The sequence below is a fragment of the Epinephelus moara genome, chromosome 6 (assembly GCF_006386435.1).
Source record: "Epinephelus moara isolate mb chromosome 6, YSFRI_EMoa_1.0, whole genome shotgun sequence".
In the NCBI taxonomy this organism is placed as follows: domain Eukaryota; kingdom Metazoa; phylum Chordata; class Actinopteri; order Perciformes; family Serranidae; genus Epinephelus; species Epinephelus moara.
In genome coordinates this window covers 1322960-1349374 of record NC_065511.1, presented here as the reverse complement: position 1 = coordinate 1349374, position 26415 = coordinate 1322960, and the positions used below count along the sequence as shown (strand labels likewise).

Below are 26415 nucleotides of genomic sequence, written 5' to 3'. Positions count from 1 at the left end.
TTTTCTGGTTCTGACCAAAATTCGACCTTAGCATCAAAAACAGTTTGGTACTGAAACTGGTATCATCTGGCTTGGCTTCTTTATATAACTGAAAACAGGGTTTTGTATGATTTTTTTTAATCTTTCATTAAGTAATTAACCTGAACAAGTCTAATTTTGGTACTGCTACAGAAACTGAGGTATCACTGCAGTGGTATTAAAACATTTCCAACAAAACCCAGCTCTATTTATTAGTGGTTCACAATAGTAGAATGTCTAGCAAAAAAAAAAAAAAAATCGATACAGCGTAGTATCGCAATATTTTTGTGTGGCACTATGGCATCATCACACAGTGCCAAGTATCAATTTCTTATTATATAAATTATTAATATTACACATACAAATTAAACTTTAGGTGGCCTACTAGAATAATATGATATAACAGGCACGCAGTGATGGTCCAAGATAGACCAACGCCCGATCACTGGCTTGGTGTGCCCTTACATGACATCTAACTATAAAGCAAGGCATCTCTATATTTATGTATGTATATTTGTGTGCATGTGTCTTTCACATAACTTGAGAACCATTCATCTGATTTGCTTCACACTTGGTATTGGTGGGGACCCAAGGACATGCATTGTCGAATTTGGTGTATTCTGGACACTTGACAAGTTTAATATTGATAAACTTTGAATAAAAAGGCCATTGGTGCTCGGTGGCTCTGTACAGAGGCGGGGTCGGGGTTTTAGGGCTCTGCAGAGCTGAGAGGTCATCATATAAGCAAGGATTCTCTGTCCTGTGCTGCAGTATATATAACAACAGATGAAGAAAGAGATCGGAGATGTTACATGGCAGCAAACTCAAGCATTTCAACCATCAGTGATGTAATTTTCTGAATGAACACTCTTGTTCCTGGACCCAAGGAAGTGCAGGGCTCTACAGGGTCAAGCAACATGTTATCCGTTACAGGCCATTATTCAGGCACGGCTCATTGACTACAAGTCAGATGCAGGATATAGGCCTACTAATGATACAATAGAACTCTTCACTTTCTGGAGTCAGCACGCACAAGCAGATAGCCATACTAACTTATATCACTAACGACGTTACTGCCGGCAAAATACCTCCACTAATTTAATCCGCACTTTACTTTATAAGCTCATAGATTATGTCAAAGAAAGCAACAAATATGTCTATTTGGAAACTAATACATTTTCTTAGTGTCTTTCCCCCATATTTCTTATCATGAGAAGCTGCTACTAGAGTGTGTTTTTTAGATGGATTTGGTGGGACCATTTGAGGGCCCATCTTACTATACATTTTAACCCTTTGTCTTACTAGGAATGTTAGTATTGCCAGTGGTAGAATAAGTGCAAAACTTTTTTTTCTTAAGGAAAACTATTAATAATTAATAGCAAAACTATTAATACCCCACAGTAAAAATAAGCTACTGCATTCAGCATTTTTGATTAAGTGAAGAGTGAGTGAAGAGAGGCATTATCAGCACATTGTACTTAATTTTACTTAACATCTGTTTGGGGTAGAGCTTTCAACTCTATGATGATGCTGGATAATTTAATGAATAATAATGCATCATATTTTAATCATAGTATACCATTGACATGCAAGTATTTCTGGGGCCATGTAAGTTAACAATGAAGAAAGCAGTATTAAGAAGCAATTTGCATTTACAGAGAAGTAGTGCTTTAGGTTCAAACAGTGAGGGGTGTTCACTTACGCCTGAACAGTTTCTCTCTCCAGCAGAGCCTCATTGAGCAGTTTGTTGAGCTCCTGTTCATTCTCCTGAGCATCGATCACCCTTTCAGCCAGGTCCCGCAGCCGCAGTCTTCTCCGAGGGTTAGGAAAAGATGGATTCACCACCTGAAGGCCCACAAAAAAACACCCACATATTCCATTTGTATATCTGATATCAGCTGGTCTGTCCCAAGACTTTAATCCACAGCAACAAAGCTCTGAAAATTTCCAGTTGACCAACACCCAACAAGCTAGATTTCCATGACATTTTTTGTAGATGTTCATGATCCCCTGAGGGCAAGACTCAGCTGTCTATTTACACCTCAAGGAGAAAGTACACTCCTTTGAAGACAGCAATGTGCACACCTTGGACAGGGAAGACAGATGGTTTGAAAGAGGTGTAAAAGAAGCCATCTATGTGAAATTGGAAAAACCATCTCTCAATAGAGGAAGAGGTCTGCGACACCACCTATCCCCCACCTATAAAGCTGTCCTTTCATCCTTGCCCAGGAGATTTAACAGCTTAACCTCTAAAAACAATGGTCGTTCACAAATGGCCTCATGTGACTCTAATAACTCCAACAGCCACCGGTGCAGCAGGAGTTTCAACGACCATCGCTGACACACCATTGGAGCACTAACGAATCAGTGACATCATTGGCCTTGTGAAAACCTCCCCAGAGGTTAAATACCTGGGTATTCCACACCAGTTTCTCAGACTAGTTCCACCCTAGTCTGACAAGCATGAACTGATGAAGCCTCTTGGATAAGAGGTGAAACGTCTTCTAAGACAAAACGAAGTCCAGTTGCATTCGATTCAATTGCCTTGAGATAACTATGACCTGGATAAATGAGAATATCCACAGGCATGATCCCCTGAGGTTAAACCAAATTGAGCCCAAATTTCCCATAGAACACAAGAAATATCAAAACCAAACTAAATAACTGCCTTGACATTTTCTGAGCACATTCACACTGCACAGAGAATCAATTCTGTCATCTTGTGTCATCCTAAGAAAAAAAGTAAACACTGATTAACACAAGATTATCTCACAGTCTCATAGAATCAATGTGCTCAGCAAATTTTATGTCAATCTACCCAAAGGTATAAACTGTTTTGGTTTCAATGATGCTATGACCGTTACACTGGTGCTACCCTCATGACAAACTTTAAACTTTTAGCTCCAGTTCAAGTACAACTCTGTTCCTCAAGAGATCAGACACTGGCAAAAAGAAATTGTGTCCTCACAAAGTATATGGTGATGAAGGCTTAGTGATGTAGCAACTACTCATAAGGTTAGTTGGTGAGCTACTATAGCCAGAAACATGCTATCTAAACAGGAACATGCTAACAATAGCCCAGATGGTTTCCAACAGGACAAATTTATGTATCAAAGTTCACCACAGTAGAAATTTATATAAAAGCTGCATGAGATTTACTTTGCCTTGGCAAACAATGGCACTAATCTGAGCGATTCCACTGAAACAACCCATTTTGGTCAGAAATGTCACTCTTATAAATCCTGTTGTGGCCAGGCCCTAACAATAGCTAAATCATCAATACTAATATATTTCTATTTTTTGACAGTCCAGCGTTGTGAGTTGTTAAAAACTGCTGCTTTTTGGGTGGCGCCAGTGAGACTCTAGCTACAGTACATTATATTGTCATTCTAATTCTAATCTTAGACCTTAGCTTAGATCTTCAGACCAAAGCTTCGCAACGCATAAGTACATACAGCGAACAGCAGCAGTGACCTACCGTCTGACACCAGCACACTGTGAGGACGGAAACAGAGGGCTCGGCAGGAACGGAGCACCTGCCGCAGCAGTCCTTTTAACTTGACCAGCGGACTTCACTACAAGCTGATTGGCTGTTAAAACGGGTGACCAGACTTACGTTCTAAAAACCACCCGCCAGCAATTTGACCAGCTGAGTTGCAGGTGACAACATCAGCCGGCTTGAGTCGAGCTCAGACTGGCCAGTTTACACAGCTGCAACTTTTCTCTGCAACGTTCTAAAACAGTTTGGTCTCATCACAAATCTTTATCTAAACTGGGCTTTAGAGGTATTTTCTTGCTTACCCTGGTGTCCAGCTCTTCTGGTTCCTCTGGTGTGGTGCAGGCTGTGTTAACACTGCCGTTACACTCTGAGGTATTGATCAACAGCGGGGAGTTTCCATTGGAAGAGGTGACAGACAGCTTCTAATGCAAAACAAGCAAACAGGAAGTGCTGAGTGATTACTATGAAAAAGCTTACAGACTTGTGATTTTAACTGTAACATTTCATCACTTTTCCTGTGCATCAGCTGGTGGAATACAAGACAAACATTTGAATATCCAAATATAAGCAGTGTAGCAGGTTTGACTCACAACACCATTGATGCCATTCTTCCCCACAGGTCCTTTAGGAACAACCACCAGGTATGTCTCGATGCCCCTCTCCCGCAGGTAGTCGCAGCGGTCACCTCCGTTCCCTGGCTCCACATCAAACTCACCATGAAGGCACTCCATGGTGCTCTGTGAGATGTGGACACGACTGGTCCACACATACAGATGCGTCAAAGATTAGACAGGTAATTGTAGACTTCATGGAGCCATGAATCGTTTCTTAATCATTTTAAGATGTAGAATGTCACTGTATGCATTCAGTCAAATCCCCCTCCATGAATTTACAATGCTCATATACAGAGTGATGTATTGCAACTACTTTCTATCTAATGAACACAGTGTTAATATATTAGATTTAAAGAAATACTTGACCCACAAAATGACCATTTGTGAGTTACTTACTCACTTCATGTTACCTTGAATTCACTGAGAAAGCTTTATTTTTCTTGCATGCTCCATACTGAATGAAGAATCCAAAAACAGAAAACATTCTTCAGGAACTGAAGCAAGCGGGAACTGCATTTAACATCAGCAAAACTACATCAAAACCTCAGTTTACAAACGCTCACACAACTCAAGCAGTATAATCAATATCTCATTTATCCAGTCGTATGCTCAGTACTTCCTAAACACATGCATTTTCACTTAAATGTTCTGATTTAAAACACTTCAGTGCAAACAGTCCCATGCACAGCCAAGTAGCTGCTTAAGAACGCATGTGCATTTGAACTCTGTTCAAGCAGAGCTCATATGCAGGTGTGTGCTCAGGCACACTTAGAACGCAGCACTCATAGACAGAAGGGTTTTTATAATATAACATTTTAGCAAAAATGTGTTTGGGGAGTACTGAGCATACAACTGGATGACTTCAATTCATGAAGAATGTTGGAGGCAAAGTCTTCTTCAATTCAAGGTAACGAGGTGAGTAACTGAAAGCCCGCGCTACAAATGGTCATTTTGTGGGTGAAGTATTCTTTTAAGAACAACACAGGGTGGAGATGTTTGGTTGTGGCAGTGTATTTTCTTCTGTTACTGTAGAAATGTATAGTAGGGATGTGCACAATTAGTCAACGAGTCGATTAAATGTTGCTAACCTTGCTAGTTGGCACAAGAAATACTGGTTGGTTTAACGTATTATAAAGATACCCAGAGAAAAATGGGAGGAGTTTGGGTTGGCATGTGAGACGAACCAGTGGCTCTGACCATCAACAGCCGTCCCTGTCTGTCTCTTTCACACACAGACAAACACACTTGTTCCCTTTCAGACTCATTGGCTAGAACCACATGCGCCATTGATACTTGATACAAGTCCACAGCCATCTGCGGACATTCAACACAGAAAGTCCGAACCTCCCACACTTCTGCCAGCTGGATGTCTTCTTGGTAGGCTGAACGAGAGAGGTGCTTTTGGGCACACAGGAGATTTGGAAAAGCCAGGATATGTGTGTGTGTGTGTGTGTGTGTGTGTGTGTGTGTGTGTGTGTGTGTGTGTGTGCGCGCGCATTGCATGCACACGCACACTGGTTACTTTGTCATGCATATGTGTGTGTTTAAATGGAGATGAGTCTGGAGATTATATACACAGCAAATAATTGTTATTTGTTAATTTTTATTTACTGAGTTTTGGCATGTTTTGTGGCACAATGTGCAATATTCATACAGCGCTAAGTACCACTGCAGCAGCATTACACTCAATTTGGTCATTTAAAAACTGGATAAACAATCCCAAATCTCTTACATCTGACATTTTTTTTCAGACAGTGTTTAACCTGATAGAGTTAGTCCATGGGCCAGACCAGATTTCAGTACCACTCAAGGTGGCAAAACTTAGTAATAATTTATGAAAATGTCCATGTCTGTAGATGATATTTTGGTATGATAGACATTCCTCAGTGGCAGCTGTGTCACAGTAACCAGCCCATGAAGTGAACCATGCCCTAAAGTAAATTGCATTTTAGACGCTGGTGCATATCCCAGTTTAGACTCATGGTCAGGACATTTTTCAGTGTTTTATTATATTGTGTTTGGTGTCATTTTAAAGGGGACATTGTTGGCTTTCACTCAAGCCCAATTGTGAATCCTTCTGACAAATACTGAGGTAACTGTAGCCCTTTAAACAGTCAATGACATAAATTGTTTCTTAATTTTCACCTAAATTATATTTTTTCTTTTAGCCTTGTGGCATCTAGAAACATCAGGGACACAAAACTCAGAAACTGGAATACTCACAGGACTCTAAGGATTAAGGAAATGCATATTATACCCACACTTTTCATTGTGAGATGTTATTACGAGCCATAAGTTAGAAGAATGACTCTGACCGAAATCTCTCTCATTTAATTACTCATTTGAAGTAGTTTTTAGTAGCTGACTGTTCATCACGGTAAGCATTTTATCCAAACTTTAATAACTATGCAAAAGATACCTTAGTTTTTAGAATTTTAACATGTTGAACACCAATGGTTTAGGCCAAAGATAACACAACATTTACATTTGTTCCAGCTGGCAAAGAAGTGAGTGAGTCAGCAAGCTAGCTAGCTAAAGATGTGTGAGAGACTGGTGACAGCTGAGCTATCTTTTAAAGGGTAAGTCTATTTGGGACCTGGCTTTCAATTTAAGTTTTATAGTAGTTAATTTAGTTAACATTGGTTAGGATTATTTTGACCCTTTATCAATGTTAGTTTTACTTGTAGGTTGTCACACTGTTGCTGTGAATGTGGAACCAGAGTACTGAGAGATTAATTAGGGGTTTGCATCAAAGTAATTATGATTTGTGGTTGTATATTGCAGCTGAAAACTGCCTGAATATGGCCACCAGTGAACAAGCAAGTAACAGCCCACTATTTAAAAAAAACACGGCTGGAGTGCATCATCCACTGTTCTGATGATAGAAATAAGCTGGTTTCAGCACAAAGTGTTGACTCCTGGAAATTTCTGCTTAGGGCAGCTTTGATGCGGAATCATGTACCAGTTTTGGAACTGGCAAAAGACATTCCTGAGGGTCAGATTCCAGAAATCTACTACCACAGAAAGTGTCTTCACTATAAAGAAAGATCTTAATGGAATCCTTGCAAAAGAAAAGAAAACTGCTACTACCACTTTCTGTGGTAGTAGTTTCCACTTTTTTGCCAGCTAGAACAAATGCAAAAGTTGTGTTTATCTTTAGCCTTAACCTTTGGTGTTCAACATGTTAAAATTCTAAAAACTAAGGTATCTTTTGCATAGTTTTTAAAGTCCAGATAAAATGCTTACCTTGATGAACAGTCAGTTGCATTGGTTGAAGCAAAGAGCATGCTGGTTTGCACATTATTTATGGAAATACTGTGAGTAACAAAACATCTACCGCGCTTTAAGTGGCCCTCCAGCCAGCAGAGGGAATGAATGGTGCCAATTTGACGACGATGTGGGTGGTATTCTGGAAGCCAACATGAAGGGTGGGGCGGACAGAACATTCCAAACAATCGTAATCGTGATGGTCAGCATCACCACGGAAAGGGTCAGTACAGAAGAGAAGGGATGCACCAAAAGCCAATAGTCCAAGAATTGCAGGGCAAACAAGATCACGCAGCTGGGACAAGAACTACGACTCTTTAGAAAGCGTTTCAAGGGGGTAAACTAAGACGAGAAGCCTGGGCTAGCAGAACTACGCAGCATCCTGAGGAAAAGACTTCACACTATCCGGCAGCAGAGTGGCACAGGAGGCGGACTAAGGAAAGAGCTATCCAGCGTGCTGCCTTCCTTGCAAACCCTTGGGTTTACTAAACAGCTGCTGGGCCAGAAGCGCAGCAGACACCTCACATACTCAAAAGGGGAGAATGACAACCATCTCTATCTCAACTTCAGTGATGCAGCATGGGAGGAAGACCTAGGAGAATGCAAAACCCTTATCAACCCACCAGCACCAACCACCGACTTTAACACCAAGGACCCCAGTTGGAAGGAAATCCAATCTGTGGTCAAGGCTGTTAGAACTAGCTCAGCGCTGGGACCCAACGATGTGCCCTACCTGGTGCACAAGAGGTGCCCCAAGCTCACACACCGCCTGTGGAAGATACTGAGGGCAATCTGGAGGAAGGGAAAGGTAGTCCAACAATGGAGATTCGCAGAAGGAGTGTGGGTGCCAAAGGAAGAAAAGTCAACTGGCATCGAGCAGTTTAGGACCATTTCCCTGCTCAATGTCGAGGCGAGGATATTTTTCAGTACTGTCTCCCGCTGGCTGACAGACTGTCTCTAACTCCTCAATGCAGAAAGGGGGGATCCCGGAGGTCCCAGGCTGCCTGGAACACAGTGACGCAACTGATCAGTGAGGCTCGAGAAGGGAAAGGGGACCTGGCTGTGCTATGACTTGACCTAGCCAATGCGTGTGGCTCCATACCACACAAGCTAGTGGAGGCAGCACTGGTGCGGCATCATGTCCTGAGCAACATCAAGAACTTCATCATGGATTATTATATCAACTTTAATCTGAGGTCCACTTCTGGGACAGTAACATCTGACCAGCATCTCGAGAAAGGTATTATGACTGGATGTACAATTTTAGTGACCCTATTTGCTCTGGCCATAAATATGCCAGTCAAGTTAGCTGAAACAGAGTGTAGAGGCCCCAAAATCAGGTTGGGAGTCCGGCAACCCCCCATCAGAGCCTTAATGGATGATCTGACAGCAATATCTATGTCAGTCCCGGGAAGCAGATGGATTCAAGGTCCTTGGTTCTGAGAAGAGGGAAAGTGACAGACCTGTTTCATTTCTACCTTGGAGGAACCCAAATCCCATCCGTCATAGTGAAACCTGTGAAGAGCCTCAGGAAAGTCTTTGACTGCACCCTAAAGGACGTGCATCCATCAGAGCAGCAAACCAAGATCCAAGATGGCAGCATGTCTAGTGTCTCTGTGAAGTTTCTGTTGTGTGTTTGTCTGTTACAAGTAGTTTTACTTGGTTTTTAGTATCTTTCCACACTTTTCACTCAGGCTCTTTTACTGCTGTTTTACCAGCCCTTAGAAGTATACATCCAGCTCTGTGGATTGTGCATTTTTTTTTTATCTTTTTTGGGAAGCTACCCTGCTCTGGACTACTCCACCTGCTCAGAGGTTTGATCTGCTGTTTGTGGGCTGCTCTGAGTTTTTGGGAGCTGCTGCAGTGTGGCTAGTCTTTAGCCCAGATCTGCAGCAAGGAAAACTGAGACCCAGCACCTGCTATTGTGGGGCTTGACTTTAGCCAGGAACTACTGCATCCTGCATCTGCCTGGCCTACTCCATCCACCCTGCTCCGCAGCCTGAGGCCTAGGCTACTCCATCCATCCTGCTCAGCAGCCTGAGGCCTTCACCTTCCACCCTGCCCCACAGCCTGAGGCCTTCACCATCCACCCTGCTCAGCAGCCTGAGGCCTTCACCATCCACCCTCCTCAGCAGCCTGAGGCCCTCACCATCCACCCTGCTCAGCAGCCTGAGGCCTTCACCTTCCACCCTGCTCCACAGCCTGAGGCCTACACCATCCACCCTGCTCAGCAGTCTGAGGCCCTTACCATCCACCCTGCTCAGCATCCTGAGGCCCTCACCATCCACCCTGTTCAGCAGCCTGAGGCCCTCACCATCCACCCTGCTCTGCAGCCTGAGACCCTCACCATCCATCCTGCTCAGCAGCTTGAGGCCCTCACCATCCACCCTGCTCTGCAGCCTGAGGCCTTATCTATTGTTTGGTGATGGTTGGTGGAGCTGTGAAAATGGCTCATATCCTGTTTCTTCTCTGCCTCATGTCTGTGTCGAATTCTGAAAAGTACTCTCAACATGAGGAGTTGAGTGGACTCATGACTGTCTTGTCACCTGTGGTGAGTGTTCCTTATAAAGGTTCCAATGTGTTACACAAACAATTCCATTTTATTTTGTTATCCGAGCCGACTAGCTCGTTTAACTTTGGTTGTTGTGTTCGATATCCTTCCATTATGGTTCTTCAGGACTGCTTCTTGAACTCTGACATGCTTTTGTATTTTGCTAATCATGTTAAGATAAAGGATGCGTTGTGTGCTTCGACTTTAAGAAGAAGATGCCTGATTTTTTTGTTATTATTGCTTTCTAGTAACGTGCAGCTAAACCCTGGTCTGACTAATTGCAGCCAGATTGCATCTCTGGCTGACTTTAAGTCAAGATCCGGTTTGGGCCTCCTTCACCTTAATGTACGTAGTTTGTTATCCAAACTTGATTTTATTCAGATCTGGGGTGAATCTACTGATGCTGACATTATTGTTTTATCAGAAACGTGGCTTACCAAATCTATCTCTGACTCTGACATTTCCATAAATGGTTACAATATATATCATACTGACCGACCTAAGAGAGGTGGTGGTGTTGCCATTTATGTGAAAAATAAGTTGTGTGCATCCTTGTTGGTATCTAAATCAATTGTTAAACAATTTGGATTTTTGGCGTTAAATATTGAGGTGTCTAAGGGCCTTGTAGTTACCGTGGTTGGTTGCTACAGGCCCCCTTCAGCTGTCAGTGAGTCTTTGACCTCTCTGTCAAGCCTTTTACATCAACTTGATAACAAGGAAATTGTTTTACTTGGTGACTTAAACTTGGACTGGTTAACGTCTGTGTCAGAGGACTTAAAGGACCTTGGTGTCTCATTAAACATTACTCAGATTGTGGATAGTCCCACCCGTCCTAACATTGAATGTGCCAGTAAGTCATCTTTGATTGATCTCATTTTGACAAATGTCCCTCATAAATACTCTGCTGTGGGAGTATTTGCTAATGATGTTAGTGACCACTGTGTTGTGGCTGCAATTACAGACACAAAGGTTCAGAAATGTAAACCACGCATCATTATTAAACGTGACACTAAGCACTTTGTTGAACAGGGTTTTTTATTTGACTTGTTTTATTTTGAGTGGAGCAAAATTTATTTAATCGATCATATTGAAATTGCTTGGTCATATTTTTATCAAGGTTTCAAGGAAATAATAGACAAACATGCACCTCTGCATAAGTTTAGAGTGAAGGGCCAAGATAACCTCTGGTTTACAGCAGAATTATCTAGTCTTCTGCACAAAAGAAATAAGGCCTGGGCGAAGGCTAGAAAGACAGACTCTGAGACTGACTGGCTCCATTTTAGGCAACTAAAATAGTTTTACATCTCAAGTTAAAAGTTCTAAATCTAGGTATTTTCTTTCTGTTACCACTGAAAACTTGAATGATCCTAGAAAATTCGGGAAAGCCATTAAAGCTTTATCTGTCAGTGGAAATCAAAATGAATTGCCCCCCTGTATTGCCAGAAAATCTGGCACTATATCTGACAGACCCACTATGCTGAACTGTTTTAATGAGCATTTTGTATCTTGTGGCTCACTGTTCGACTCCGTTTCTGACTCTGCTTCTGTGTACAATTCAGTTCCTGATCCTGTCCAAAGTGGCACAGATGAACCTTTCCGCTTTTCTCCATTTTCGGTTGCTGATGTACATGAAGCCTTAAACAAGTTAAATCCTGACAAACCTGCTGGCCCTGACAACTTGGAACCCTTTTTCTTAAAAATAGCTGCAGATTTTATTGCACCACCTCTGACTTATCTTTTTAACCTTTCAGTTAGCTCTAACTCGATTCCAAAAATATGGAAATCAGCCTATGTCCTCCCTCGACATAAAGGAGAACCTAGTTGTTTGAATAACTATAGGCCAATTTCTAAATTGTCAGTTTTAGTTAAGTTTCTTGAAAATTTGGTGAGTGAGCAGTTAAATGAGTTTTTAGGTGCAAATGACATTTTTTCTAAGCATCAGTCTGGCTTCAGAAAGAAACACAGCACTATAACGGCAGCTATGAAGGTGGTGAATGATTTCATTGACTCTGTTGATAAGAAGCAGTGCAGCACTATTTATTGACTTTTCCAAGGCCTTCAATACCGTTGACCATCTCATTTTGCGACAAAGATTATCTAATATTGGTATTTCTGATCAGGCTCTGGGTTGGTTTGTGAACTATCTGTCGGAAAGGTCGCAGTGTGTTCAATTTGATGGGCTCACCTCTGAATGGTTAAACATTTGTAATGGTGTACTGCAGGGTTCTGTGTTAGGTCCGCTGTTATTTTCTATTTATATTAATAATTTGGGTCATAATGTGATTGGAGCTAATTTTCATCTTTATGCAGATGACACAGTGGTATACTGTGCTGCCCCCTCCATCATGGAGGCCCTTGCCAAATTGCAGACTATTTTTAATATCATCCAGACACAGCTTTTTCAACTAAAATTGCTTTTAAATCCTGACAAAACTAAGGTAATGTTGTTTTCAAATAGGTCAAAACCTGACAACACCTTAGATACTGTTACAACTCAAGGGAAGAAACTAGAGATTGTCTCCTGCTATAAATATCTGGGCATATGGATAGACGACTGCCTGTCTTCTAAACCTCAGGAATAATCTTCTTAAAAAGCTGAGGTTGAAGTTAGGGTTTTATTTTAGAAACAAGAGCTGTTTCTCCTTTGAGGCCAGAAAGAAACTAATTTCTGCAACCTTTTTACCACTTCTTGATTATGGTGATATTTTATATATGAACGCTCCAGCCCATTGTTTGAGGATGTTGGACACTGCGTATCACAGTGCTCTGAGATTTGTCACAAACTGTGCAATACTGACTCATCACTGTACTCTGTATTCCAGGATTGGCTGGCCCTCACTGATTATGTGAAGGCTCAGTCACTGGTACCTGTTTATCTATAAAGCCATGCTAGGCATGCTCCGTTCTTATATCTGCTCTTTGATTGTTCAGAAAGCTGGTGGTAGTTATAGCTTGAGATCGCAAGATATTGTGCTATTGTCTGTACCAAGTGTAAGGCCTGAACTGGGAATAAAGGCCTTTAAGTGCTCAGCTCCTCTTACCTGGAACAGCCTTCAAAAAGACTTGAATCTTGGGAGCCTTATCCCGCTGCCTGATTTTAAAGTTCTGATAACCTCAATGATGAATACATTGGTTAGTTCTTGTCATTGTCTGTAGGTATTTTAATGTTATCACTGGTACTGGATTCATACTACTTTTGTGTCTTGTCTGTAACTTTTCATGCTGCTGCTGTTTTGGCCAGGTCTCCCTTGAAAATGAGATCACTGATCTCAATGGGACTAACCTGATAAAATAAAGGTAAAATTAAAAAAATTAAAAAAAAAAAAAAAAAAAAAAAGAAGAACTGGAGGTATGACTGCCAGCTACCAACAAATTAGGCCTACCAGTAAAATTCAAAGCCTGGATTTAACAGCATAGCATCCTTCCTATGATATTGCCTGTGCGACGAGTTCAAGGTCAGCCAAACAAGGCAGGTGCTCCAGTACAAGGAATCCAGTAATCCGAAAAGTTTCCAAAGCTGGCATTGAGGTGAGGCAGTGGAGCAGGCTTCATCAAAGAGCTCTGGTGGGATCTGTGGCACCCGGCCATGCAGCATTGGGTAGCATTCCAACAACCAGCTACCAGCTATAGCAATCTAAAAGGCAAGGACAGGCAGGACCTGGATGGAGGGTAGTGGAAGGAAGAAGGAGAAGTGTGCAGAGTTGGTGGAGGATTGCCGCAGACAGGGGTGGCGTGCACAGTGCATGCCCATTGAAGTGGGGAGCAGGGGCTCTGTGGGAAGATCATTATGCAAGGCCTACAGCCTCCTGGGAATCACTGGAGCACACAAAAGGAAAGCTATCAGCAGAGCCTCAGCAACTGCAGGGAAGGCAGAGATGGCTCTGGATTATTAGGGACAAGCAGTGGGCTGATGCCTCTTGGACACAGGCCGGGAATAGATTACTCCCGGTCGAGTCGCCTGGGTGAGGGGGTTTGAAGTTACGAGACCCAAAACACCCTATGACCCCCAGGTACTTCACTGATGAAGTGTCCAAGTGCATCTGGAGATGTATGTATCTACCTGAGTAGTGTGTGCTTACAGAATCATTGTGTGAGTGAGTGAGTAAAGTGTATTGTTCTACATTTTGTACAATTGGATTTTTTTTTTTCAATGTTTTATGAAACAAAGAAAAAACGTTATTTCATTTTGAAAATACAAAATTACTCCAAAGTATATTGTCACAAATTACTTCTCTTTTTTTTTCCTGACACATACCAATTTCTATGTCTAAAATGCAATTTACTTTAGGGGTGGTTCACTTCATGAGCTGGTTACTGTGACACAGCTGCCACTCAGTAATGTCTATCATACCAAAATATCATCTACAGACATGGACATTTTCATAAATTATTACAAAGTTTTGCCACCTTGAGTGGTGCCGACAAGTGAAATTTTGGGCTCTAGCCCATGGACTAATTAAAGTGTGTTCAATTTTGACTGTTTTTAGTATTTTAAACTTTTAGACTAGTCGACCAGTCTAAGTTTTAACGTCAGGAAAATTAGTCATTAGGAACATCCTCAATTTATGACATGATATCTGAACATATATAATAAGATGCAGTTTAGAGTTCAGGGAAATGCTAGTAACATCTGTGTGGTGAAAAATAAACATCCATGCTCAATTATATTATTTTCTTTTGGATTAGTATTTTGATCTCTTTCATCAACTTAATTTCCAGCAGCTGGCAGCTGTTTTCAGTGAGAAAGTTCTAATAAAGCAAGCAGTCCAGTTCAGTTTAATTCAGTACAGTACAAATTAAAACAGTTATTTTTCCATTACTCTCCAAGAGTTGTGGATGGTACCAATGGAACCATCCCCTTTTTTGACCACCCCTCTGTTGGGATACCTAGCACACAGATCTGGTACTAAAAGATGGCGCTAGAAACATTGCAGTCCGTTGATTGGTATGATGCTCCTGTCGCCTCACACTTTCTGTCTCAAATCAGACCGGGGGAAACTGTCAACAATGTAACTTTACATACAAAACACATACTTTCAACCACCCTTACTCTGGAAAGAGATTTTGGCAAAACAACAAGACCTTTAAAAACCAGGATCACTGAACACAGATGTGCAATCCGAAACAATGACCCATCCAGTCCTGTTGCTGTCCACTTTGTACAAGCTCGCCACAGTGTATCCTCCTTAAAATACATTGGAATTGACTCTGTAAAAATCCCACGCAGGGGAGGGGATGTGGACTCTCTACTTTTGAGGGGAGAGTTATACTGGATTTATACACTCGACACCCTAGCACCAAAGGGTCTAAATGAGGACTTCAACATAAAACCTTTTCTTTGAACTGTTGAGGCATGCCTAATGGACTTGTTTGCATGTTGTTTCTTGTTGTGCTTACCTTACCGATAATGCTTCTTGACATTTACTGTGTTGCCATTAATGTGTAGCCATGTCAACTAAACATGAAAAATGGGAAAACTGAAGAAATATTGAACTATTTGAATATTCTTTGGATCTTTGAATGTAGAATATGTGACTGTTTTTGGATGTTTTGTGCTGTTTAATATTGAAAGGAGTGATCCTATCTATTAAGATTTAAATCAGCCATCCTACTAAATTTTATATAGAGGCACCTCTATCTAGCCGATGGAAAATATGACGGTCAGATGGCCTGATGGTGTTCATTTCTTGGTCTGGTATAGAGATTGATATATATATTTTTATATATGGATCTTTGTATATATATATTATTCATTTGTCACTGTGAATATTTTTCACTGTCTTTCAGTTATTTTTGATCATGTGACCCATCATGTGACCCCACTGACGTCCCTTTAAAAATGGAGTCCTAGATGTATATCTCATGTCTGAAGAAGAGCGTGTGGCTCGAAACGTAACATATAGTTTTTGGGATGTGCTAAATAAATGCACGTGAACTGGGAGCATCAAGTGTGCGGACTATCCTTCTTGACAACTTTGATCATTCCCTTTGTTTTTATTGTCTCTCTAGGATGACATACACCTGTGTGATGATTAGATCATTGTTCATGTTACATTTATGAATTTCAACCAGATTATGTGAACTGCGCCCGAGCAACACTAAACCCCTGTGCTTGCCTGAGAAGGACTAAACGCACAAACAGGACAGTTGGTGGATACAGAGGGCAGGTAAATACGCAAAAGCAAAGTGGTTAATAAATATAGTGAGTGAGAAAAAGTTGATTTAAAATTGTTTTTAAAACTTTTACTTTTATTTCAAAGCCAGATACCTATGACAAATGGGCTGAACCTGTTCAGAGCTGAATTATGTACCAAACACAAAAATATGTAATTGTGGATATATTCTCTAAATTCACTTACAAATCATTAGCAGAAAACTTGTTTTTTGATTAGGATACTTTTACATTCCAGTGGACAGGTATTTTAGAAAAATCCAGAGTAAAGGCTACAAATCTTTCATATTATTATTTTTATTTTTAGACATTTTTAAGTAATATAACATCTCATGTTCACTGTGAAAACTGTTTTAACACAAACTATGTACTTTAGCAATATGATTTATAGTCTGAAACATGTCTTATGCTTCCACCTTGCCTCAAGGTCGGCAATGCCTGTTTAAAAAGGCGTCACAGCTCTACTGCAGTCCACTTTAGATAATGTAGAGCGCTGTGATTCCCATCAATTAAGTCTGTGCACTTGGGTGGAGTCAGACCATAGACCGAGACATCCTAATTATGTCAGTTGGAATGAATGAGGAATCTGAACAGTTTAAAGATGTTATGACATAAACATTGTTCCAAGAGTGGATTGACAACTTTATTTTAAAACCTTGACCAAAAAGAGAGGTACTACATGGAGTAGTTTGTTCTTACCCTGGTATCCCTCCAGCCTCCATTTTGTTGGCCACAGTGACATCTGTGGACCAGACATCGTACTGCCAACGCTTCTGACCCAGCACTCCACCTAGGACTGTACCACTGTGCACTCCAACCCGCATGTCAACATCGGTTTGGGTTTTCTCTCGGACATACCTGTGGTTGGTTTAAATAAGCAACCACATTAATCAAAAGCAACAGGAATCACAACTAGCATCTGTTTTTGTCATGTTCATAAATCCAGCTCTCTTTTCTGTTTTAAAGTGCTGACTACCATGACTCCACACATATATCTCAGCCTGTGGTAAACACTGTCTCTGTTTATACCTAATTTACAGCATCAAGACACATCAAACTAAATAAATCCATTTATGTATACTCATCTGGAGTCTGACCAGAATCCATTTGAGCTTAATGACCTCTCATTGTTCAGTTCACTTTATTTCACAGATGTGCTCCACAGGAAGTCAATAATAGTCCATCAGCGTGATCAATTCCACACTGTGGACCAAGTGATTAACCCACAGCAGCACATCGAAGTGTAGCTGTTGAACAAAGTTATCTAAGGCTGTTCTCTCCCGGTCCTGACCCCCTCATCCCAGTACTCACGAGATGGCCTCCACCATGGCCAGACCCATCATGATGGAGCACGCAGCGTGGTCCTCCCTGTAGTCCGGCAGCCCACAGATACAGTAATAGCAGTCCCCCAGGATCTTGATCCTCAGCTGGTGATATTTCTGACAGGGTAGATGAGGTTTAGAGAGAGAGATGGACCCCAGAACATGCAAAGAGCAGACTGGGGGATCTTCATCTTAATCCTTCTGTCTTTTTCAGCAGTAATAAACATGAAGGAATGGACAACCTTTGAAATTGTTTTTAGGGATGCACACATCTGCCCTGTAAATGGTAAATGGTAAATGGACCTGCATTTGTATAGCACCTTTCTAGTCATCCGACCACTCAATGCGCTTTTTATACTGCGAGTCACATTCACCCATTCACACACAGGTGGCTGAGGCTACCATACAAGGTGCCACCTGCTACCCAGATTTCACACACTCACACACCAGTGGAACGGCCATCGGGTTCAATATCTTGCTCAAGGATACTTCGACATGCAGACTGGAGGAGCCGGGGATCGAACCACTGATCTTTCAATTGGTGGATGACCCACTCTACCTCTGAGCCACAGCCGCCCCGCCCTATTCTGTGTGTTTGTGATCGGCCCAAATCCTGACAGATACCTGCCTCACATGCACACAACAGGTTTTCTCTTCTGCCCCATTCATTCGCTCTGGTAAACTAACATTGATGAGTTACGATAAACTGTTACTTATCACTTCCTGCATGAGCTTCACGATAAATACGTTTTAATGTGAGAGCAGTGGTGGACCTTTAGTTCAGACTAAAATAAACACACAGGGGGCTGTGTTGGTGAGGGAACTGATGAGACAGGAAGTCCTGTTTGAGTAACAGATTCATGAATTTTAAGGCCTTCCTGACGCAAATTTGCATTTCCTAGGACATTCCTACCCTAACCCTAACCTGTCTTACTTCTCTTGCCTAAATCTAACCAATCCAACCAACAAAGGCAACGAGTTCCAGCCAATCAGAGAAGGGTAGGGCAGGTCAATCCTTTACTATCCTAGGATTCACAAATTTGCTTCCCTGACAGCAGAATACTGCACAGCAATGGGTATTCCTCACAGACAGGATTTTACTACTCTGACAAGTTATCACGGCATATTATTATTGGTCATAGATACTGCTAGGCAGAAAGTAAAAATACAGTGTTCACATTACAAAGTAATCTACTATATGTGCACTTGCACATATGTGACTGGCCAACGTGGCACCTTGCTGGGTGACTCGGTGGGGTTTTGCCCTCACCATTGACTCCCCACTCCCTGCCACACTGACGGACCTTCAGATGAATGAGTCAGCCTGAATGGAGCCTTACTGTGGAAGCTGAGGTGTTATCAATGGCATTTAAGATCAACATAGACTGAACAATTACTCCAAATACATTTTATATCGTTTATTAAGTAGTTTTACTTCACGTCTCCATTTTAAACGAATGAGATGGAACATGTTAATGATAGAGGAATGATTCCATATGTAAGTTGTATCCATCTTCTCCAAAATGTTAACAAATTGAAGGGTAGTTAAAGCTTGTGCTTATGTTACCTTACACCTTGCAATATGTGTCTTAATCAATTCTACACAAAGAAGTTTCCAGATTTTAAATTTGGAAAAAAAAGAGCACTGGTAGCTCACCAGTACTCTGCATCAGCAGGTAGCCTGAGTTTAGATGTAAGAGGAGAAGAGGTCAGCTGGAGGGTCCTTAACCATTTGGAGTTTTATATAGAACTAGAAAAGTGCACTCAGTCGAGTGCAGATCTCTGCCAGGTGACCAAGCGGCTGCCAGAGGTGATTGTAGCCACTCTAGACAATTCTTGTAATTCCAGCAGACATGATGCAGTGCGTTACAGAAGTGTCCCAGAAACAAAACACCTCATCTTTTTTTGAGGGAGGCAGAGAGTGTTGCACACAGCAGATTGAGTTTTCCTGCTAACAGGCACTGTATGTGAAATATAAGGCTCTTTTACACTGCCTGTTCAGGGGGGGAAATTGCACCATTATGCTGCCGCTCTTTATATAGGGTATGATCGCAGAGTGGGGGGACAAAATGGTCTCACCTTAGGGCTGCCACAGGAGATAGTAACAGCACTGAAAAGGTGTCTGTATAAACAGGATAACCAGCAGTATGGGCTCATGAACAAGATGGGTGTGACCTTTATACAACATGTTATGCTTGCAACCCATCGCAGGAGATTTAAAAAGCAGCTGATAGCAGTTAGCAGCTAACTCAAAGAGGAACAACAGTGGCTGAAAATGTCTGCAAATTGGGAAAACAATTAGGTCCAGGAGCTCCTTCCCTCCAAGCAGAGGACAGGATCAGCTGCAATATAACAGGGACAATAAAGGATAGTTATTGACGTATTAATACCATTGTTATTGTTTGTAAAGCGCTGCAGATGCATATGTTATATGTCACACTAGAGGCCGATGCTGTTGTTGCCTCACATGCCTCTTAAATTCCATGATGCCAGCATGCTGTCTAAAATCACACACTGGAGCAGCATGATGCTGCCATTGTTAGGTTTTATGTAAACAACAATAAACACAATGAAACACACAAAAGCAATAAACAATTTAACTACATAGCCTGCTTACTTGAGTAGAAGCATAATTATCAAGGAAAATGACCAAATCAACAAAATCTGCAAGAGTACAAAATCGGTTCTGCAATCCCTGTGATTAGCAGGTCGCAGCCAGCACACGGCGCAGCTGCGCCTTTTCTCTCCTAGGAGGAGTTCGTTCAAACATGTAAAAAATTCAAATCAAAATGGGGTATATCTTTAGGTTGTTGGTATTTTTGTTTTTATTTTATTTTATTATTTTTTTCATTATTCTTTGTGGGTGTGTTTTCTGTTTTGGATTGCTGATTCTTTACACCCTCTGTCTGATGAGTGCCTCAACAGGATTGGTTAATTTCCCCTCATCCTCATTTTCCAATGAGAGACCGTTTGGTTTCAGGATGTGTGTATTTAACTGCCATTGTTCTATCAATACCTGTTTGACTCTGAAGAAGACGCAGTAGCGTCGAAACGTCAGTTTGTTTGCACCTTATTAAAAGCTCTGCAATTTTATCAAGTGCTCCAGCCTCCTTTCATTTGGGTTCAGTCATTTTTTGAAGTGGCCCACTTGATTTAGTGTCTACTATTTTGTCCTGTGCTGTGAGCACCGATCCAGTGTTTTTGGCTGCCGCGCAAGAGTGCCTTTCTTTGAATTAAATTTGTTTATTTTGGGTGTTTTAGCTCTTTTCTCTGGAGCAGAAACTGACGCAAATGAGCTCAATAATCAATGAGGGGGAAAACAACATGATTCGACAATTAGTCGGCTGAAGGAAAAATCTGTCAAATCAGATTCAACTATGAAAATTCTTAGTTGGGGACACCCCTAATATTATTACTATTTTTCTATTATCTTAGATGTAAATATTACATTTCTTTCAAATAAAACCAGTTTTTGACTTGTGAATGAGTCAATGGAATTTCTTGCAATAAAAAAAAAAGGGATGTCAATTTTTGAGCCACAACGAAGGCCAGAATGTGTTAAGAGGAGTGAGGAGTCAGCAGTCAATGACAGCATAAAACAGTCAATTAGAAAGGCTTTTTAATAGTTGTGAATCTTTGCAACTACAAGAGGCCCTTGTGCATACAGTCATAAACATGCACACAAAATATGAGGCTCATTGCCCTAGCAGTTTTAAGTCAGTCAATTAGCTGTGGACGCATTATCATGAGTGGCTGAATCAGTGGATCATTTATTTTTATGCAACTGTGACTATGCATAATAATTTGCCAAAGAATTCAAATTGAAGATGGGTAAAAATTCAGAATGCCTGTATAACGGTTAGAATATTTGATCATTTCTTGTAATTCCTGTGATGTTAATGTCATGAGATCACTGTTGTCGGGTAACAGGGTGAAACTCACTGCAGCAAGTTTGTCGAAGCGAGCAAAGAGCTCATTGAGCAGCTTGACCAGCTCCTGAGCACTACAGGACGATGACAGCTGTGTGAAGCCCACGATGTCTGCAAACAAAATACTGTACAACAAGAGACAGATACAAGAGAGCACATTAGTACTGACATCAGGCTGCTACAGTCACATAAACAGTATCCTGCATGCATATTTTCAGTGTTTTAACGAGTAATATTGTTACGGTGGCGGTGCTGTTTGGGCTGAGAAAGCCATGTGTAAGTAAGGTAAAGGAGGTTATTGGGTTGGTGCGGGGAGCAGTGAGACCTGGCATTAGGGGATGCCAGAGATCACTGTCTAGCCTCCTGGAGGTGTCGTGGGACCAACTAGACGAAACACTGGTGAAAGGAGGTTCCCACCCGATGACCCCAAAGACATATTAGTTATCACTGCTCACTGGTCTGTATAGTTAAGCCTTGCCATAATAGCTTATCATAGGGCTTAGGAGGTTTTTCACTGAGTGCTGATCCTTTCTCTAGAGCACAAATTTCTTGTGTTTATTTGAATACAAATCCTTCTTTAGAATCTGGGACCAGCCCATTACTTCAGAGCAGTGGTTACTTTATGAAAAACTGTCACTTCCTTAAACTAGAATTACTGCTTTGCAATTGTATGTCTCCACAAATCCATCAAGGTGCAGTTACAGTTTACATCCATGTCTGTGAAAACATGGATGCTTTACAAACATCTTCCTCCCGGCAGCACAGATCTATACAATCAGCAAAGTTTCAAGGTGGACACCCAAGATTAGTGTCACCAATTTAGTATCTAACCAAATGCCTCCCCTTCTGTTCCTGACATATGACGCTGAACAATGACCAGAAAAGTGTTTTTGCATAACATAATGATGTCACAGTACAGCTTACCTTTGACCTTTTGGATATAAAATGTCATCACTTCTTTATATCCAATTTGACATTTGTGAGCTATTTTGTCATAATCAGCATATGAATTCCTCAATTATGGCCAAAGACATGTTCTGTGGGGTCACAGCAACCTTGACCTTTGACCACCAAATTCTAATCACTTCATTCTTGAGTCCACGTGAACATTTGTTCCCAATTTGAAAAAACTTCCTCAAGGTCTTTTGGAGAGATCATGAAATTCATGAAATGAAAAGGAGACTGATGCAAGGTCACAGTGACCTTTGACCACTAAAGTCCAATCAGTTCATCCTTGAGTCCAAGTGGATGTTTCTGCCAAATTTGAAGAAATTCCCTTCAGGTATTTTTGAGATAGTACATTCACAAGAATGTGTCAGACAACGTCACAGTGACTTTGAACTTTGACCTTCGACCGGTTTATATCAGTTAATCCTTGACTCAAAGTGGATGTTCGTGCCAAATTTGAAGAGATTCTCTCAAAGTATTCCTGGGATATTACATTCTCAAGAATGAGATGGATGCAAGGTCACAGTGACTTTGACTTCTGACCTTTGACCACCTAAATCTAACCAGATCATCCTTGAGTCTAAGAAAAAAGACCGTGCCAAATGTGAAAAAAAAAATCCCTCAGACATTTTGAGATGTAGCATTCACAAGAATGAGACAGATGAGGTCACGACCATGACCTATGACCCTCAAAATCCAATCAGGTCGTTTTTGAGTCCAAGTGGTCATTTGTTCCAAATTTGAAGAAATTCCCTTAAGGTGTTTCTAAGATATCACATTAACGAAAAAAGGGGACGAACGGACGGACGGACGGATGGACGGACTGACGAACAACCCGTAAACATAATGCCTACAGCTACAGCTATCGCTGGCTCAGAGGCATAAAAACTGTGAATTTCGATTGACTTTGGGTGGGCCAAATGGGAAAAAAAATCATATCACGGTATTTTCAGGCTGACTGGCCAGTGTTTCCCATACATTCATTTATTTGTGGCGGTGCGCCACGAATAAATTATCTCCGCCACATCTAGATTTTTATGCTTTTGGCGCTACCTGTTCGACCTCGCTCATAAACACATTATAATGGGACTCACTGTCTGTGAATGTAGCTTGTCGTTACAATTCCGGTGCAATAGGTGGCGGTATGCATCGTAAAGACGCACTTAACGCACCTGGTCCGCCAGAAGAAGAAGAACAAGAAGCAGACGTAGCAGCAGAACGGATCCAAAGACCTCTCGGTACAAATATGTGGGCAAACAAGTCCAAAAGTGGTCCGAACAACTCTAACTCATCATGTTATATTAGCCTGTGTCTGTATTAACATAGCTGGAAGCTCAACATGTGCAGAGACATTAACTCACGCTGTTAGTAGTGTTAACTGCAGCGCGAGTCCCGTAGCAGCTCGCCCCCGTTAATCAGTTACAGCGGCTGCACCGGCAACGGGAGCGGCGCGTCAACCACCGCCTGTCACGCGACAACTCTCTATTTTACGCGGCTCTTCTATTTTTGTCGCGCTACGCTCCCCTACGCGACCCTCCAGCAGATAAAAACTACATGAAATAGTGTGCTAAACGAGCACAATGTGTTTTTAAATGAATAAACCATTATCAGAGGTGATATGTGATGATTTTTTTTCATGCATTTACCCATGTTTATCCGTGACATTGTGTAAATGTCCGTGGCGGACATTTGAAAGCGAGTAGATGATAAACAGTACAGTAAACTTGTAGATAACTCAAATATATGTAATAACTTAGGTGGAAAATGCTTTAACATTTCATGCAGCCTACATGCAGCCTCTCGGCTCAGCAAACGGTTAACAACCCCACTGGCTTCTTTACGTGTCGCTTACGTACGCAGTCAGTGGAGCCCAAATGCATACGCCGCGACGTTACGCTGACGTGACGCTTACGTTTGCAGCCGGTGGAGCCCGGCCGTAAGGTTCTGTTCGTTAGTAATTAACTCTGACGTTGGATGTTCACTCCTTCACACAGATGAGTATTGAAAAATATTTTTAGATAGATAAATAGATTCCTGTCCTGTGGGAAACACTGCTGGCAATACACGATATCATAATTTCTACAAAATGGACTACATGTTCAGTTGCAAGTCAATGCCACATTTGAGATATCACTTTTAGAAACACAAACTGTAATCAAAATAAAATGCAAAGACGGATTTTCTCCCTGTTTGAAAATATACAGCTGCACAACATGTAAATGAAAAATGATAGAAAATAAATAGCAGGGCTGTATGTTTGCAGCAAAGGCCACAAAACTGTAACATGACTATAAAAGTATCAAGTAGGCCTAAATCCACTGTAGTTTGGAATAATTAAAAATCTTTGTGGGGGGAGTTAAGTTGTTTTCCATGGCCTTTCGAAAGAATCCTGTGCTGGAAAATGGTTTAAATATATTTTTTTAGTTAGTCTATTAATCTTATTTATGCACACAGAATCAACAGAGAGGCAGAGGGAGGGAAGGATCAACAGACACTTTGTCTTCATTATATACGTCTTGTATATGAAATGTCTGTGTTATCGCTGCATTTTTTTTAAAACAGAACTGTCCCCTGCATCCAGGCTCTGTCTAAATGTCGCACATTAGACTACAACTACCAAGAAAAATGGCGACACGCTATCGTCCACCTCACACACAAACAAACAGTGCAGCGCTGGATTGCATGTGTGCTACTGCAGTACCACATATGCTACTGCAGTAATTTCATTCATCTCACAGACTGATTTAGTGTAGCACATGCAACATATAGACCGATGTCGTACTGTAAACTAATTACGATTAAATAGAGTAGCAGCTTTGTGTTTCTCTTAGTGTTGCTGGAGAACTTGTGAGTAAGTGGGGCGGAGCTGTGTGAAGAGTGTGAGAGAGGAGAGTTGCATACTGGTGTTATGTAACGCAACTTGACCCTTTAACAATATAAACAGTGTTGTCTAAATGTAAAAATATATTGATATGTCGCACATAGTCGTTATATTGCCGAGCCCTAGAATGACTACACTCTGTTTGTTAACTTAGTGATAATGGTGGGGAAGCTCACTAAAGTGGAGTGCAGGCAGCACAGGAGGCAGCAGGTATGATACTGAATCTTTATCATCTAATAACTCCACAGAAGCTGGTGGACATATTGTGATAAACTTTTGATTTCACCCTTTCTCGGTTTCAGGTGTTGACAGAGAAAAAACCTTTGAATTCAGCAACAATAAGTCATGTCATATATGTGTGCATTAGTGTTAGGTTGAGCTGTAGGCTCTTGGTAGGCACACATATTACTTCCTTCTCATCTGGCTGGCTGGTAGTGGGCAGGGCTTATCAATTAACTCAGTGGTCCAGGTGTGATAATGAGCGTCTTCAGAGAGAGTGGGGGAATGCACCACCGAGAGACCTGGGGACAGCACCTGGGTTTTCGCTCTGTGAACCTGACTGCAGACTACCTCCAGTTTTGTGTTTTGTTATTTGTTTTGACCAACACTTTTATAAAAATTTGAACAATATCTGTCTGCCACAACATCGCCTGGGTTGGCCGCTCGTGGGGAGCCTCGTCCGAGCTCGCCACTGTTGCTGTTTAGAGGTAAGCCCCAACGCCAGCCAGCCATGTTTCCTCGCTGCACACTCTATGTTAGAGAATGAAGTTGCCTAGACACGACCTGAGTCAAACTATCAGTCATTTTTGTAACATGAATTCAGCAACAACAAGTCATGTCATATATGTGTGCATTAGTCTGTATTGTTTATGATGCCGTTGGCACATGTAGTACTCAGTTTACCACTTCAGACAGTATAAACACATGTGCTGTTTTGTGGGAAAAACTAAAATAAAAAGGTGACCACAGCCACATCCTTTTGGAGCACAAGTAGGTGTGCACAGATACAACTGTTGGTAATTATACTAGTAGGCCTCACGGGGGGACACCAAAAATGTTGGGAACAATACTGGGTGTCACCCAAAACAATCGATGTCTACTCATAGTTGGGGGAATGGTCAGTGAGGGGAAACCAATCCTTTCCCCCAGTCTGAAATGATGGTAGAGCGTGGTTTTTAAACTCACATTCTAATGTCAAGTTGTCATGTCTTATA

General features: G+C 41.5%; 1 protein-coding gene across 4 annotated transcripts in view; it reads right to left on the bottom strand.

The window, feature by feature from the left end:
• The window catches only part of adcy3a (adenylate cyclase 3a), a 129801-nt gene that overhangs the window by 71046 nt on the left and 32340 nt on the right, over nucleotides 1-26415 (bottom strand). For 3 of the 4 annotated variants that reach the window (XM_050045771.1, XM_050045770.1, XM_050045768.1), the window contains 6 exons: nucleotides 21386-21497; nucleotides 17433-17560; nucleotides 16821-16979; nucleotides 4108-4273; nucleotides 3820-3939; nucleotides 1721-1863 (listed from right to left, as the gene is read on the bottom strand). In XM_050045771.1, the coding sequence (XP_049901728.1) occupies nucleotides 1721-1863; nucleotides 3820-3939; nucleotides 4108-4273; nucleotides 16821-16979; nucleotides 17433-17560; nucleotides 21386-21497 (828 nt within the window). The remainder of the gene's footprint in view (nucleotides 1-1720; nucleotides 1864-3819; nucleotides 3940-4107; nucleotides 4274-16820; nucleotides 16980-17432; nucleotides 17561-21385; nucleotides 21498-26415) is intronic. The other variant, XM_050045769.1, reaches the window with a different exon arrangement.